Source organism: Pan paniscus, chromosome 10, assembly GCF_029289425.2.
Source record: "Pan paniscus chromosome 10, NHGRI_mPanPan1-v2.0_pri, whole genome shotgun sequence".
NCBI lineage: Eukaryota > Metazoa > Chordata > Mammalia > Primates > Hominidae > Pan > Pan paniscus.
The window spans coordinates 16,226,045-16,242,720 of record NC_073259.2 but is presented as its reverse complement, the minus strand read 5'-3'; the positions used below and the strand labels follow the sequence as shown (position 1 = coordinate 16,242,720).

Sequence of the window (16,676 nt, the reverse complement as noted above, 5' to 3'; positions counted from 1 at the left end):
ATGATAAATGTACAATAGTTACTATTAATCTTATTCCAAGCACTACTTTTTTAATGTTCATTGCAATAGCATGACATATAATAGATGCAAACATAACTATGAAAAAATAATTCAACCAAGTATATTCCATTCGTGCTCATTTCATCTGGCTCCTTTTAATCTCTTTTTATTTGATTCAAATAACTTAGTCATTATTATTTGTGTCATTATTTATCATTAGCTTAGTGTAAAAGAGAGATATATAAATTATTTACATGATGAAAGATTTCAGAACTTCAGTGGAATGGGAAGCTTCGTGTTGATGCTATTTCAACAGGATTTATTTCAGTCTACATACTTCCCAAGAATGTCACCATCTCTAAATGAGAACTAATCCTTGTCATCTACTTTGGTGCCTCCATATTCTGGAAGAAGAACATTATCTCTAACGTTCACACGAACTGGTTGAATCTCTCCACCCTTTCCTTTAGAGCCTGATCCAACAGATACTACTGTGGCTGCCAATACTTTTCCTTGAGATTTTTCCAGAAGCATAATGGCTCCTTTGGTTACAGTTTTGGCGGCACACCTTTCAACCAATACTTGGTCAAAGAGTGGAAGTAACTTTCTAAACACTTGTCCTGCCATGAGCCCTCTATCGCCGACTTTTACTCTGCTCTCATACAGTACTGCAAAGAGAGACTGACTCCCTTGGTCATTATCTTAATCCTGCGGGTCTATGGAATGTGTATCACTTGTTTGTATTACATAATCTATCAGTAAAGACGTCGAATTTAGTACTTCTTTTATGTACTACCTTACTAAGTATATTCGACCCTTACTCAGATGGTCTGTTACCTAAAGGCAGTAAGTCACATCACATGTTTCTTTTGCACCCTCTACATAATAGGTATTCAGTAAATACATTCTTAATTTAAGATTAGTAAGTTGAAGAAGGCTTATCTTTACAATTCTATAGAAAAAAACTTCTTTAATCAATTTAATTAGCATTCTAAAATTGTATTTTAATTGACCAAAGTGACAAGTGTATCAACAAGAAATTGTCCTTTGATTATTTCAATTAACTATTAGAAATGCTATTCAAAATAAGCTAAATATCTCCCTGAAATTTCAATACCACATGATTAAAATAATAAGGCAAGACTCTTGAGAAAGGATAAGAGAAATCTTAGAAATGTTAGGGTGTAGTCGTTGTTAATCTGTACTACTGATTAGAAGAACCGACATCGTATGTAACTGAGAAGAGAAATCAATACACTAAAAAGACAAATATGAAGTGGAATCATGATTTAACAAGTCATGTGCTGAGTAGATTGTCTAGTCAGTTGTTATGTTGGAATTAGGGTTGAAATCGTAATATAATTCTGTTACATCTTGTTCTCTATGGTCTAGGAAAAAGGAAAGGAAAAACATGACTGAAGCAAAAAAGACAATTTAGTTGCTAACATGTCTCAAAACTTTATAACTGTCATCATATCAGACTTACCATTTTCTTGGTTTCAAACTTCTTCCTGGGTTGTGCCCAAAGCCAGTGAGGTAGCTAAAAGAAAGAAAGAAAATATCTTTAAATCAGACTCATACTTCCCACTCTGCTGCAGAAATTTGGGGATCCTCACTTATATAGCTTATAGAGAACAATAACAGCATTGCTGCTACCCAGGAATGGCCCCTGGAGTTTGAGGTGGCTTTAACCGGAACATTTCCTTCCTATGATTTACCACCTATTTCATGGTGTTCTGTGTTACTAACAATTGTCAAATGATATATGGATTCTGCTGTCTTCCTTAACTGTGACAAGAATGATAAACACAAAAAGGTTAAGATAACACAAATGTAATTGCCTGATGACCCAAAAACTCTTTTGGGAAAGGATCTAGGAGAACTTTCTGATTTGTCAGTAGAAAAAAAGGAGTCACAAAGGAGCATCAGAGAAAGCATCTATAATAGAGAGACCCACGTTAATGTATAATATCTAATGTAAGATTTAATTTAGTTCATAGAAATTCAATTTAAAAATAAAGATGGATGACACGTTATGCATTCCCTTAGCAAAAACGTTGGAAGTGAGATGTTGGAAGTTGTATAGAGGATCCAGAGAACAATGTGGTGAACAATGGCATTTTTTCACAACACCTCGAAAGGAAAATTAAGACAAACTTGCCTCCATAGAAGGAAATTAGGAAGTAAAAAAAAAAAATGTTGGTTCTCACATAAACACAAAACATCAAATCCAATGATTTCCATGAACTCAGGACTTGGCTCCTCCATTTGACCTGGAGCATTATTAAAACTGAAAGAACTTAATCAATTGCTTTCTAAAGACTTATGCTTGTCTCAAACACTGCATATCCGAAAAAAAGGTTTCTAATGGTAGAAATTGATACTTTACCAATTATCTATGAAAAATTACAAAAATAAAAAAGACCATTTTATAAGCAGGAGAAAGGCTTGATTGAGAGAATACACCCAAAGAAGAAAACTTTCCTTGAGTAACAGAACCCAAGGGTTAAGTGTTTATGTTGTGAAGTCAGATGCAGTGTCAAAATCTATCTTCATCACTTACTAGCTGTGTAATTAGAGCATACTAATTAACCTCTCTAAGCTGCATTCATTCTCTTTATCTATAAAAGAGAAACAGTAATTAACTCATAGCATTTTGTGATAATTAAATAACATTACATGTATAAAGTACTTATCTTGGCACATTCATAAATATTCAATAAATATTAGTGATAATGATGAATGATATGAATGTTCCTTAGAATGCATGCATTTCTTCTTTGGGATATTTACAGCAGGATGAAAGAAAAGATTGCCTCCCACATACTGACAGCATGTATTGGTATATGGAGGGTGAGGATGAGTTGGTAAGACAGCCAAGTAGTAGGTTAAAACCAGAGACAGGATCCAAGGCAGTGGCAGCCATGTCTTTGGCATGCAGATGAAGACATTAACAGAAAAGAATCAGAGCTATTACAGACAGGAGGCAAGATTGTGACCAATTATCTTCTTTTATACAAGATAAGGGCAGAAATTAGAAAACAAATAGGATAGTCAGTGTCAAAGAGAAAGTTGATAGCTGTATAGTATTCAGAATGAGATGTGGGGCGATGGTGGTGGGGCACAGGAGCACACTGCAGAAATAAATAATAGTGGCTGTAGGAAGAAGTGACCAGATGATGACTGTAGTATTTTTTAAAAGTAACACAAAAGCAGTCTTATCAGGGAACAGGACAACAGTTATTATAAACATAGACTAATTTCACATTATTATTCCACTACTGTCTTCTCTTAAGCCCTTATGTGAGTTTCTGCAAATATAGCCTTATCCAAACATCTACTTTGTATTTTCAACTTTTTTCTTTGCCCTGACTCACACAATTTGGATAGGAAGACTATTAGAATTTCAGTTTAGAAAATTTTAAAAGCTATCTACTTCAAAGCAGTATGAATGGAATAAGAAGAACAGTCGTAGAAGTTGGGGAAAATCATTAGCTCAGCTTGGCACTCTGTTTATCCAAAGCCAAGTTAAAGTGCATTGAACTTCAAGAGAAGAGCTTTAATTCCCTTTGGATTTGTATGAGGATTGGAATCTTCCATTTCAAATGTGAATCCTCAAAATTTCATCTCCTGAAATGTTATTCCCTCAAGGGCTCCATCTAATGATGCAAATTTGAGAAAGAGCAGTATGTTCTATTCATGGGTAATCAAACATGGGCTTCTAAACTGACATCTACCATTTGTGTCATCTTTACAGAACAATATTGTTTGTAGGTGAAAACAATATTCATGTAGGTGAAAAATGTATCTACGATATTATTAAAACTGGTTATCTCCCAATAGATATTGCTCTTTTATTTTCTCCTTTAAAACCTAAATTTTTATTAATCTAACTTTATAAAACTAAACTTTATCTTAAAATAATGAAGCAAAAAATATCAGGGAATCTTTTTTTCCTAAATCTTTAATTTGAAAATGAGGAGAGTGAAGTGAAGCCCAGAGTGTTTTAATGACTTTCTCAAGTACTTGTTATTTGTTATGGGAGAAAAATTAAAAGTAAAACTTGAGTTTTAATTCTTGAGGTTGCTTTCTTTTCATGTGCCACATATATTCATGACAATTTGAAACAGATGTTATATCAATGACTTTGAAAGATTTCCTTGAATAAAAATTATTAACTTTGTTCTGTACCTTCCATTTTTAAATAGTAAGCCTTCATCACAGCCCTTTGGGAATTGGTAGGTATACAGAAATAATCAGTGAAATGTTACCTATCCCTCAACATTAAATTGAGTCCTACAGGGATCCTAAAACACAAAAACAGGGAGATAAAGGAAAAACATTGTTATCTTTATTATTTTATTGCCATAGATTATTTATGATTGATAGCTTTATTCTCAATGACGCAGAATGTGCCTCCTCATTATAGAAGGTTTCCATCACGGGATTTAGAAAAAGCTCCTCAGTCAGATTTCCACTGGTTGTTGAGATTGGCAGTACAGCTAGATATTCCAGGAAAGGTTAAAGCACAAAAGTCAGTAACACTAAGTGGAACAGCAAGAGAAACATTAACAAACACTAATGGCTGTCTGATATTCCTGATCGGGAGAGGAATTTTCTAAAAAATATATTATTCAAACTTTCTTTAGATTACGTTGATCTATGTTAGGCATCAGTCTTTATATACAAGGGTTAAACATTTAAGTTCGTTTTGCCTTTTTCCCCTTAATACTTATACCACACAGAGCTTCTGAGAGTTTTCTTAGGGTCATCCACCATATCACTCAAATAAGAAAATAGAAAGTAAAGGGACTGTGATTATTTTTGTTGGTTAACAAAATGTATCGTTTAAAAGGATTAGAATTTTGAGAGAAAATAGTTTCTTTATTGATGCCAGTGCCCATTTAAATGAGGTATGCTGAGCTTCCTGATATGTCTTCCTATTTTATTAAACAAATAATCTATAGGTCTAAAGTCTTATTTCTCATGAATTATCGTTTCCCTTTATGAAAACACGTAGAATCAAAGGTATGCAGGAACAATGCAATAGCATCTAGCGGTCTGTTCTCCTGCCTTAAAATGGTTATATGCCTACCTGCTAACTCAGATATATTTATAATATCCTTACAACCTATAAGGACATGGATTCTTCACTCTCTTTTACTCTGGAATAAACAAACTTCATTATGGAACACTGCTCAGATTTCTTTATCTATTGTTAATTCTTCGTGATGCCATAGAAAGGTTTAATTTCAAAAAGTTATATGCAATGTTTACATATTGTATTTTGGATAAAGCACAATTTATATTTAATGGCCTCACTTCACTTTCAATAGGTCAGGATTGGTTTAATGGAGAATGAACAACAAGATCCTACACAGTGGAATAATTGTTCTAGTAGGAGCTATTTGCAAAACTTATTGAGAGGTGGCCTCCGAAAGTGTTCTAGGAAATCATAAAAACAGCAATTGACAGGACACCAACAGAGCAGATCATAAAGAAGATATTTGCAACACAAGTCTTTAAAAAGGGCTGTACCAGAAATTAGAAAGAACTCTTACAAATCGATAAGAAATGTGAGATAACCATTCAATAATAGGCAAATAATTTGAACAGACACTTCACAAAGCAGTAAATTGAAATAGCCAATAAACACAAGAAAAGATATTCAACTTTGTTAGTCATTATGGATACAAAATGAAAACAAGTTAGATATGCTTTAGAAAAAAAAAGTAAAGCCACATCTGCAAAAAATCTTAGAACACCAGAGGCCAAGTCCACTGCTTCAGAATAGGATTTGGACTACAGAGCTATATCTGCTTCCCTTGAAGTAGGCAATATACTCATGGCCTGAAAAATTTAGCAGCCAGAAAAAAGCACTTTTTGGGAAAGAAGAGAGCTTACAGAAAGGGATATATTGTTCCTCACCTGGATCTGGGGGCACAGACTTTGCTCCAAAAACATCAAGAGTTCAATTTAAGAATAAGCTAACAGAGTTGTTCTTTATCTAGATCTCATAAGCAGTTACACAAGTTTATTTATATGTAAAATTTTATCAAGCTATGGAATTAAGATATGCACCATAGTGTATATAGGTTATGCCTCCATTAAAATGAAGAAGTGAGCCAATTAATTAAACTCTTCTAGTGGACAGGACTCATAGGCATAAAGAATTTTGCTATACTTTTTCAGTGAAATCTGGTACCAGGCTAGATCCCATGGCCCAGGATCCAGGCTGGCCCACATAGACTCAGACTCCAGGTCTGCCCAGCTCCAGACTGGTTCCCATGACACCAGTGTCCAGGCCAGCCGCTGGAACCCCACACTACAGATTTACTTGAACAAACCCAGGGTCCAGAACTGCTACAGTACATCCCAATACCAGGCTGAGCTCATGGACCCAAGCTCCAGGACCACTGCTACAGATCCAGGATCCAGGACAGACTTTGTGGATCCAGGACCAAAGACCCAAGCCTACTATTATATCATGGACCCGGGTCCCAGGTCCACTGCAACTTCTAGCTGGTTGCTATGGATCCAGGCTTCAGGCTGGTCTTTGTGGATCCCACCTCCAGGCCTGCTTCTGCAGACCCAGACAAAAGGTCCACTGCAGTAGACCATGGTGCCTGTCCAGCTTCTGTTTTTCCAGGTGCCAGACCTGCTCAAATATTAATCCAGACACCAAACCAGTCTCTCCAGAGATTCTGTTACATGGCCCACACAGAATCTCTAGATGAACTGACTGGTGAAGGGTTTTCCCTGCTGAAGCCAGTCTATAAAGAATGGAAAAGGTACCTACTCCATCAAAAGCACAAACTCTAAGGAAATAGAGATCTATGAGCTACCTGTAAAAGAATTCAAAACAATCATCTTGGCCAGGTACAGTGGCTCATGCCTATATCAGCACTTTGGAAGGCCGAGGTTGAAGAATCACTTGAAGCCAGGAGTTTGAGACCAGCCTGGGCAACATAGCAAGACCCCTTCTCTACAACTTTTTTTTTAATTAGCTGGCCATGGTGGCACACACCTGTAATCCTAGCTGCTCAGGAGGCTGAGGTGAGATGATCACTTGAGCCCAGGAGTTTGAGGCCACAGTAAGCTATGATCATACCACTTTACTCAGCTTGGATGACAGAGCAAGATCCTGTCTCAAAACATAACAGTTATCATTGTCATTAACACCGTCATCTTAAAGAGGCTCCGTGAGAACAAGAGAACACAAATATACAACTAAGCAAATATTAGGAAAATAATACATGAATAAAATGAAAAGTTCCAAAAAATGGAAACTATTAAAATCAAATAGAAATTTTGGAGCTAAAGGACACAAAGATTGAACTTAAAAATATCATAGAGACTTCAGCTACAGACTTCATCAAGCAGAAGAAAGAATCTGTGAGCATAAAGACATGTCATTAGAAATTATCCAGTTATAGAAACACAAAAAATGAAAAGGAGTGAAGAAAATCTACAGAATTTATAGTACATCATCAAGAGAGCCAATGTATGCATTATAGTAGTAACAGAATGAGAGAAGAAAGAGAAGAAGCAGAAAGTTTACTTAAAGAAATAATGGCAAAAATCTTCCCAAATCTGGAGAGAGAAATTAATGTCTAGATTCATAAAGCCAAAAGTAACCAAATAGACTAAATATAAAGAAATCTTCACAAGACACATTATAATTAAATTATCAAAAGTCAAAGACAAAAAGAAAATTTTGAAAGAGAAAAGTAACACATCACATATAGGGAAAACCCAAAAACATTTTCAACAAATTTCTCAGCAGAAACCCTGCATCCAGAAGAGAGTGGAATAATATATTCAAAGAGCTAAAATTTTAAAAAGTGGCAACCAAGGATACTAACCCCCTAAGACTGCCCTTCAGATATAAAGGAGAGAGAAACATTTTCCCAAACAAAAGCTATGGTAGTTCATCATCACTACACCTGCCTTACAAGAAACGCCAGAGAAAATTTTTAAAGTTGAAAGGAAATAATTCCAACTATAAACATAGAAATATATAAAACTATATAACTCACTGTATGTCTACTTTTATAAGTATGTTACAGTGCAAATAAAAATTTATTAAATTGTGCAGCACCAATCCACATAATTTAAATCATTTTATTGCACAAATTGATTTTTAATTATATTCATTTCTTTTCTGTTCATTATACTAAAATTGTATATCACTTAGTCCTTTTGATGGATAAAAGTTAAAGCAGTCATTATGCATTTGGCAAAATCCATGGAATTGTATAATGCATAGTGAATCCTAATATAAAATAGGAACTTTAGTTAACAGTAGTGTGTCCATATTGATTCATCAATTGTAACAAATGTGCCACACCAACACAAGATGTTAATATAAAGGTAACTGTGGGATAGGAGATGAATACATAGGAACTCTATATTTTATGTTCAATTTTTCTTTAAATCCAAAACTGCTCTAAGAAACAGAGTCTATTAACCTTAAATAAAAATAAAATAAAACTCACTTAAGGGAAGAATATAGTAAAATTCATATACTCTAATATAATGGTAGTGCATAAATAGCCTTCAACTCTAGTATAATAAAATACAAAAGTATTAAAAATAACTGTAAGTGCAATAATTTGTTAATAGATATAACAATGGTTATATTATTTCTATATTTATTATATGGATATAATAGGTATATATTATATAATAGATATATAGATTAACAATAATAGATTTGTTAATAGATACATTAAAAATGTAAATTGTGGCATCAATAACATAAAATCTGGGAGGGGGAGGAGAAGTCAAAGTGTAGAGTTTTTTAATGTGGTCAAAGTTAAGTTGTTATCAGCTTAAAATAGATTATTATACTATAACATGTTTTATGTAAGCATCATAGTAACCACAAAGAAAAAAACCTATAATCAGTATGTAAAAGACAAAGAGAAAGGTTTTAAAGTATATCACTACAAAAATACCATCAAATCACAAAGGAAGACATCAAGAGATGAAGAATGGAACAAAAGAACCACACAAGTCAGAAAACAATTAAGAAAATGGCAGCAGTAATTCTTTACCTATCAATAATTACTTTGAGTGTAAATGGATTGAATTCTACAATCAAAAAACTTAGAGTGGCTGAATGAATTAAAAAACACAAAATTCAACTACGTACTGCCTACAAGATACTCACTTTACCCTTAAGAACACATATGATTGAAAGTGAAGGAATGGAAAAAGATATTTCATGCAAATGATAACTAAAAGAGAGCAGACATGGCTATACTTATGTAGACAAAATAGGTTTTAAGTGAAAACCCATGAGTAGAGAAAAAGAAGGTCATTATATAATGATTAAAGAGTCCTTTCATCAAGAGGATTTAATGATTGTAAATAGACATGCACCCAAGATCAGGGCACCTAACTCTGTGGAGCAAATATTAGCAGAACTGAAGAGAGAAACAGACAACAATACAATAATAGAAGGAGACTTTAATAACTTACTTTCAACAATGGAATGATCTTACAGGCAAAAAATTAATAGGGATAGGGAAACCAGCATATCTAAATAACACTACAGACCAAATGAACCTAATAGACATATCTAGAACATTCCATCTAACGGCAGTAGAATATGTATTCTTTTCAAGCACACATGAAGCATATTACATGGTAGATCACATGTTAGGTCAGAAAACAAGTCTTAACCAATTTAAGAAGACTGAAATCATATCAAGTATCTTATCTGACCACAAAAGCATGAAACTAGAAATTAATAACAGTCAAAACATTGGAAAACTCACATAATGTGGAAATTAAACAACACACTCTTGCACAGCAAATGGGTCAAAATATATATTGAAAGGGAAATCTTAACCAAGGAAGTGAATAGTCAGTGCACTAAAAGCTATAAAGCATTGACAGAAGAAATTGAGCAAGACACAAATAAATGGAAAAATAGCTTGTCTTCATGGATTGGAAGAACTAATATTGTTAAAATGTCCATAATACCCAGGGTGATCTACAGATTTAGTGCAATGGCATTTTTTTACAGAAATAGGAAATCATAAAATTTCTATGAAAAAAAAGTCCAAAATACACTTGAGGAAAAATAACAAAGCTGGAGGCATCACACCATCTAATTTCATAAGGTATTACAAAACTATGGTAATTAAAATGGCATGGTACTGGCATAAAAGTGACATATAAACCACTGGAACAGAATAGAAAGTCTAGTAAACCCATGCATTTATAATCAATTGATCTTCAACAGAGGTGCCAAGAACACACAATGGGGAAAGAACAATCTCTTCAATAAATGATGTTGGAAAATTGAATATCCACATGCACAAGAATGAATTTGGACCACATCATATATAAAATATTACACCATATGCAAAAATGAAATCAATTAAAGACAGACACTATAATGAAGAGCTAAAAGTTTTGGGATTCTGCTGGAAATAAAGACATACAGAAGGGAGACTGGAAGCTTTTGGATGATGGCTGAGTTTACCTGGACCTATATTTTTACAAATAAGAGTGCCCTGCTTATAAAAAAAATACTGTAGAACTCATGTTCCATTTAGTATTATGATACTAGGAATATGAGCCTCAAAAGGAAATAGAAATTCAGATTTCTCATAAACTAAGGGGAAGAATTCCTTAAGTAAACTGTATACAATGTTTATACAATTTTAAAGAAAACAGAGAGTTTCACATTTTATTCTCTGAGAGTGTAGATAAGGCATAAACTCACTATTAACTTCTTAAAGGTGATATTTCTTCCTGTGGAGTTTAAGTTTACAGTTCATGGACTATGGACATCTGTTAGAAATTGACTGATAACTTAAGTAGAAAACAATATTTTCTTTTTTTCATTTTTTCTACTTCTGTAACTGATAACAGAATCAAAGGAACATTGCTTTTGCTCATTAAATGGTATTGCTCAAGGCAAATTTTCAAAACTTAACTGTGGAGATATTTTTGTAATATTTTTATGTGTAATCATCCTTCTTATCTCTTGGAAAATGAATATGTGTGAGAATATTGGTGGAAAGCAACGGAATATTTTTCAACTTTGGAGATTCAAGCACCTATAATTGCTTAAGTGAAAATGACTCAGTCTCAGCTACAATGAAAGGAAAGTGGAATCTAATGAGGTATCTGAATGGCCTGAATAAAATGAGCAGAAGATGACATTGGAGAGCAGACTAATGTGGAATTTAGTTTTTAAAAATTTTAATTGATAACACGAGATATTTTATTTGAAAAATTAATAGGAGATAATTTTTCCTCTGACAGTGTTTTTATTGTAAAATTTGGGTTCGTTTTGTAACTATAGGATAATGTATTTGCAATGAGGTACTTACAAAAAGAGAGGCATGTTATCCTCCATACACTTTTGTCCTTCATTCCATGTTTCCTGTCTCTGCCCACCTCCCTTTCTGTTCCCTCCCAGGAGATAAGGATTTTCTAATCTGAATGTTCAGAACCAAGGATATTAGGATATTAACTAGATTATATTTTAGGGATAGGTTTGCTGTTTCAGAATCCTTGTGCAGCTCACACTATTGGTCATTTACCTACTGGAATATATTCTAGCTGGGCTTTCTCCTTTAAGGCAAACAGATTATTCTCTTCTCTCTTTATTATTTGGCTAGGTCAATAAATACTCAAGGGTCCCTTCTTGTGCTCAGCCTTCTCAAGGAAGAAACAGAGTCAAAGGGCTCATTTAGGTACTTGTAATCTGCTCTGTACCAAATAGTCCTGCTTTACCCAGTGCTTACCCAGATATTTCAAATGTTACAATGGAAGTTTTCCATTTACACATCAAAATTTCTGAAATGTAGCATATACTACGCTGATGATCACCTTTTCTAAGTACAATCAGGCTGAAAAAAGTCAGTATACAAGTGAAAACCTAAGGAAATAATAAACAATTGATTCTAAGGATTTTTTGAGATAGAGTCAGAAAGAAAAAAAAGAAGAAAAGAAATGAATGGTTCATATGAACAGATATGTAATAAGCAGTGATGGATTTGTTAATATTCTTGAGAGAGCAACTGGAGAATTAACTAACGGCATAAAAGACATTGACTAACGAAAGGTTACAGGAGCTGATATGTAGTTGTAAAAATAAAACAGATACCAAGTACTTGAACTTGGGCAATTATGGGATCATCAAGGGTAATTCTCTCAATCCACAATTTTTCCCCTGGTGTCCTAACTTTGGTTCTTAAGTTTATGTTAGATGCAACTCAACAGAAGTGTGCTTTTCTTTTTTCCACTATTGTTTTCATATAAGCTCCTACAACAGGAGTTGTGTGGCAAAAATCTGAGCAGCAGGATCCTGAATGACTGTTGTAATGCCACTGAAATCTCACACTGTCATCTAAGAATACTTCTTTGGCAATCGTTCGCTTCTCAATCCATTGTAATCTGGCTTCTCCTCATGCCCTGAATATTCTGCCTAGAAATACAGATGACCTGAGATGCAGGGGATAGTTCGTGACTTCGCTTGAACAGTACACCTAGTGGCAAGTGAGCCTACAAGTGTAGTTGCTTGTTAAGGGGTAAACAGTGACGATATCTCAGGTGAGCAAACATCATTGGAACAAGAAGGAGGAGCATGTCATGACTATGTCATGACAGCTGTCCCTTTCTTTGACTGGAGCTGAGCTACCTTTAGGTTGCCCCCAGTTCTATCCTCAGAAGCAGGGTTCTACTCCTCCCCCGTTTCTCTCCACAAAGACAGGGTTCGTGGAACACAGTGGGTATTTTCTATTGACTTATTTGAGCTGCATTCAGGTTAGAGATATTTTGCTTATCTATTTTGCTCACTAATCCACCACAAATACCTAAAATAGTGCTTAGGACATGGTAGGCAATCAGAATATATTGGATAATCTTGTATAATGTTAAATGTTAGAAACCCCGGAAGCTGTTTTTATTAGCTCAACTTTGAGTTAAATATGGATTAATGACACAAGTAATGGAAGAATTCTTGTGTGTAGCAATCGCTGATAAATACATAGAAAGTTTTTATTTTTGCCTTCCTAACATACTAATTACAATCCATGAACCTACTAATGCATGTTTACTGTTTTAGCCATCTCCCCACTTCCAGAATCTTCTAACAACAATAACAATAGAACATCTGTCATTTTTGCAATGGAATACATGTCTCCAAAGTCCTGAATTATCCTGCCTGTTAGATTCTTTGTTTTTCTCATTTGTAGAGTAAAAATGGAAATAAAAAAGTTCTAAGTTTTCAATTCTTCTAATAAGAGTTGTAAATATTCTGCTACCACATTTTTTTTAACAATTTAAAAAGCAAGTACCATATTTTCCAGGTATAGCTTCAAGGAGATAAAATTGCAGTCATCATGATTGAACTTGATTCTTTTGAGCAGTACATTGCCAAATGATTTATTGCTTTAATGTCTTTAATACAATTATAATGACTTTGTTTTAGTATAATCATTTTTTTAACATTTGACTCCTCTTCTGATGTAAGTTCCATGAGAGGCAGGAGTATCTGTCTTTTTCAACACTGTTTTCCTGATACATTTTGTTGTCTAGAACCTCTGAGGCACCAGGTTGGATTGACAATACTTTTATATATGTGTACATGTACGTGTTTGTGTATATTTGCACTTTTAGAGTTCTTTTCTTTTTTTCTGGGCTTATACGTAAATTCAAAAGGACTGAAAATTTACATTTATGTAAAATGTCTTACATACAATATTATAATACAGTAAAAGATGCTGGGCAAAATTGTAGCAATAATAACTACTACAATTATTGAGTGCATGTTATATGATTTTTTTTAAGTAATTTTATTTTTTGAGACAGTCTCGCTCTATCATCCAGGATGCAATGCAGTGGCGCAATCTTGGCACTACAACCTCCACCTCCCAGATTGAAGCGATTCTCCTGCCTCAGCCTCTCAAGTAGCTGGGATTACTAGACTACTAGTCTAGTAATCAGTCTGGGTTCAAATTTTATTCCAATTACCAACTAACTTGTGTTACCACTGCAAATTACTTAATTTCCCCATCTCTAAGTTTCTCATCTACAAAATGTTGTTAATTATAGTACTGCCCTCAAAATATAGTAAATATTACATTGAAAGAGCTTAGAACTGTTTCAATCATGATATGGTTTGGCTGTGTCTCCACCTAAATCTCATCTTGAATTCCCACATGTTGAGGGAGGGACTGGGTAGAAGGTAATTGAATCATGGGGGCAGGTCTTTCCCATGCTGTTCTCATGACAATAAGTCTCATGAGATCTGATGGTTTTAAAAAGGGGAGTTTCCCTAAACAAGCTCTTTTTGCCTGCCACCATCCACGTAAGATGTGACTTGCTCCTCCTTGCCTTCTGCACGATTGTGAGACCTCCCCAGGCACATGGAACTGTAAGTCTACTAGACCCTTTTCCTATATAAATTACCCAGTCTTGGGTATGTCTTTATCAGGGGCATGAAAACTAACTAATACAGTAAATTGGTACCAGGAGTGGGGTGCTGCTGAAAAGATACCCAAATATGTGGAAGTGGCTTTGGAAGTGGGTAGCAGCCAGCTGTTGGAACAGTTTGGAGGGCTCAGAAAAAGACAGGACGATGCAGGAAAGTTTGAAACTCCCTAGAGAGTTGTTGAAGGGCTTTGACCAAAATGCTGATAATGATATGGACAATTAAATCCAGGCCGAGATGGTCTCAGATGGAGATGGGAAACTTCTCAGGAACTGGAGCAAAAAAAAAAAACTGAACTCTCATTACGTTTTAGCAAAGAGAATGGCAGCATTTTGCTCCTGCCCTAGAGATTTGTGTAACTTTGAACTTGAGAGGGATGATTTAGGGTATGTGGCAGAAGAAGTTTCTAAGCAGCAAAGCATTCAAGAGGTGACTTGGGTGCTGTTAATGGCATTCAGTTTAAAAAGGAAACAGAGCATAAGAGTTTGGAAAATGTGCTGCCTGACAATGTGATAAAAAAGAAAAACCCATTTGCTGAGGAGAAATTCAAGCCAGCTACATAAATTTGCAAAGTAATGAAGAGCCAAATGTTAATTGCCAAGACAACAGGGAAAATGTCTCCAGGGCATGTCAGAAACCTTTGCAGCAGCCCTTCTGATCACAGGCCAGGAGGTTCAGGAAGAAAAACTGGTTTCGTGGGCCGGGCCCAGGATCCCTCTGCTGTGTGCAGTCTAGGGACTTGGTGCCCTGCATCCCAGCTGCTCCAGCCATGACTAAAAGGGGCCATGGTACAGCTCGGGCTATTGCTTCAGAGGGTGGAAGCCCCAAGCCTTGGCAGCTTCCATGTGGTATTGAGCCTGCAGGTGCACAGAAATCTATAATTAAGGTTTGGGAACCTCCACCTAGATTTCAGAGGATGTATGGAAACTCCTGGATGTCCAGGCAGAAGTTAGCTGCAGGGTCTGGGCCCTCATGGAGAACTTCTGCTAGGGCAGTGTGGAAGGGAAATGTGAGATTGGAGCCCCCACACAGAGTCCCTACTGGGACACCACCTAGTGGAGCTGTGAGAATAGGGCCACCATCCTCCAGACCCCAGAATGGTAGATCTACCGACAGCTTGCTCCATGTGCCTGGGAAAGTCACAGACACTCAACACCAGCCCATGAAAGCAGCCAGGAATGGGACTATACCCTGCAAAGCCACAGGGGCGGAGCTTCCCAAGGCCATGGGAGCCCACCTTTTGCATCAGCATGACCTGGATGTGAGACATGGTGTCAAAGGAGATCATTTTGGAGCTATAAGATTTGACTGCCCCTCTGGATTTCAGACTTGCATGGGACCTGTAGCCCCTTTGGCCAATTTCTCCCATTTGGAATGGCTATATTTACCCACTGCCTGTACCTCCATTGTATCTAGGAAGTAACTAACTAGCTTTTGATTTTACAGGCTCATAAGCAAAAGCGACTTGCCTTGTCTCAGATGTGACTTTGAACTGTGGACTTTTGAGTCAATGCTGAAATTAGTTATGACTTCAGGGGACTTTTGGGAAAACATGATTGGTTTTGAAATGTTAGAACATGAGATTTGAGAGGGGCTAGGGGCATAATGATATGTTTTGACTGTGTCCCTACCCAAATCTTATCTTGAATTCCCACAGGTTGTGGGAGAGACTTGGTGGAAGGTAATTGAATCATGGGGCAGGTCTTTCACCTGCTGTTCTAATGATAGTGAATAAGTCTCATGAGATCTGAGGGTTTTAAAAAGGGCAGATTCCCTGCACAAACTCTTTTTGCCTGCCACCATCCATGTAAGGTGTGACACAGTACTCCATGCCTTCTACCATGATTGTGAGCCATGTGGAACTGTAAGCGCATGAAACCCTTTTTCCTGTATAAATGACCCAGTTTTGGGTATGTCTTTATCAGTAGTGAGAAAAAGGACTAATACAAATCATATGATATGTGGCCAGGCATGGTGCTCACGCCTGTAATCTAGCAGTTTGGGAGGCCTAGGTGGGTGGATCACTTGATTCCAGGAGTTCAAACCAACCACCACACCTGGCTCGTTTTTGTATTTTTAGTAGAGACGGAGTTTCACCATGTTAGCCAGGCTGGTCTCAAACTCCTGACCTCAAGTGATCTGCCCACCTAGGCCTCCCAAAGTGCTGGATTATAGGTATGAGCCTTAATGCCCGGCCACCATATTATGTAATTGA

At 35.9% G+C, this 16,676-nt stretch overlaps 1 protein-coding gene across 1 annotated transcript; it reads right to left on the bottom strand.

Moving 5' to 3' along the window:
* Window positions 1–369: 369 nt before the first annotated feature.
* Window positions 370–627, bottom strand: LOC100987431 (10 kDa heat shock protein, mitochondrial-like). The gene has a single exon (XM_034935378.1). The coding sequence runs from the start codon at window positions 625–627 to the stop codon at window positions 370–372; it is 258 nt and encodes an 85-aa protein (XP_034791269.1).
* Window positions 628–16,676: the final 16,049 nt, after the last annotated feature.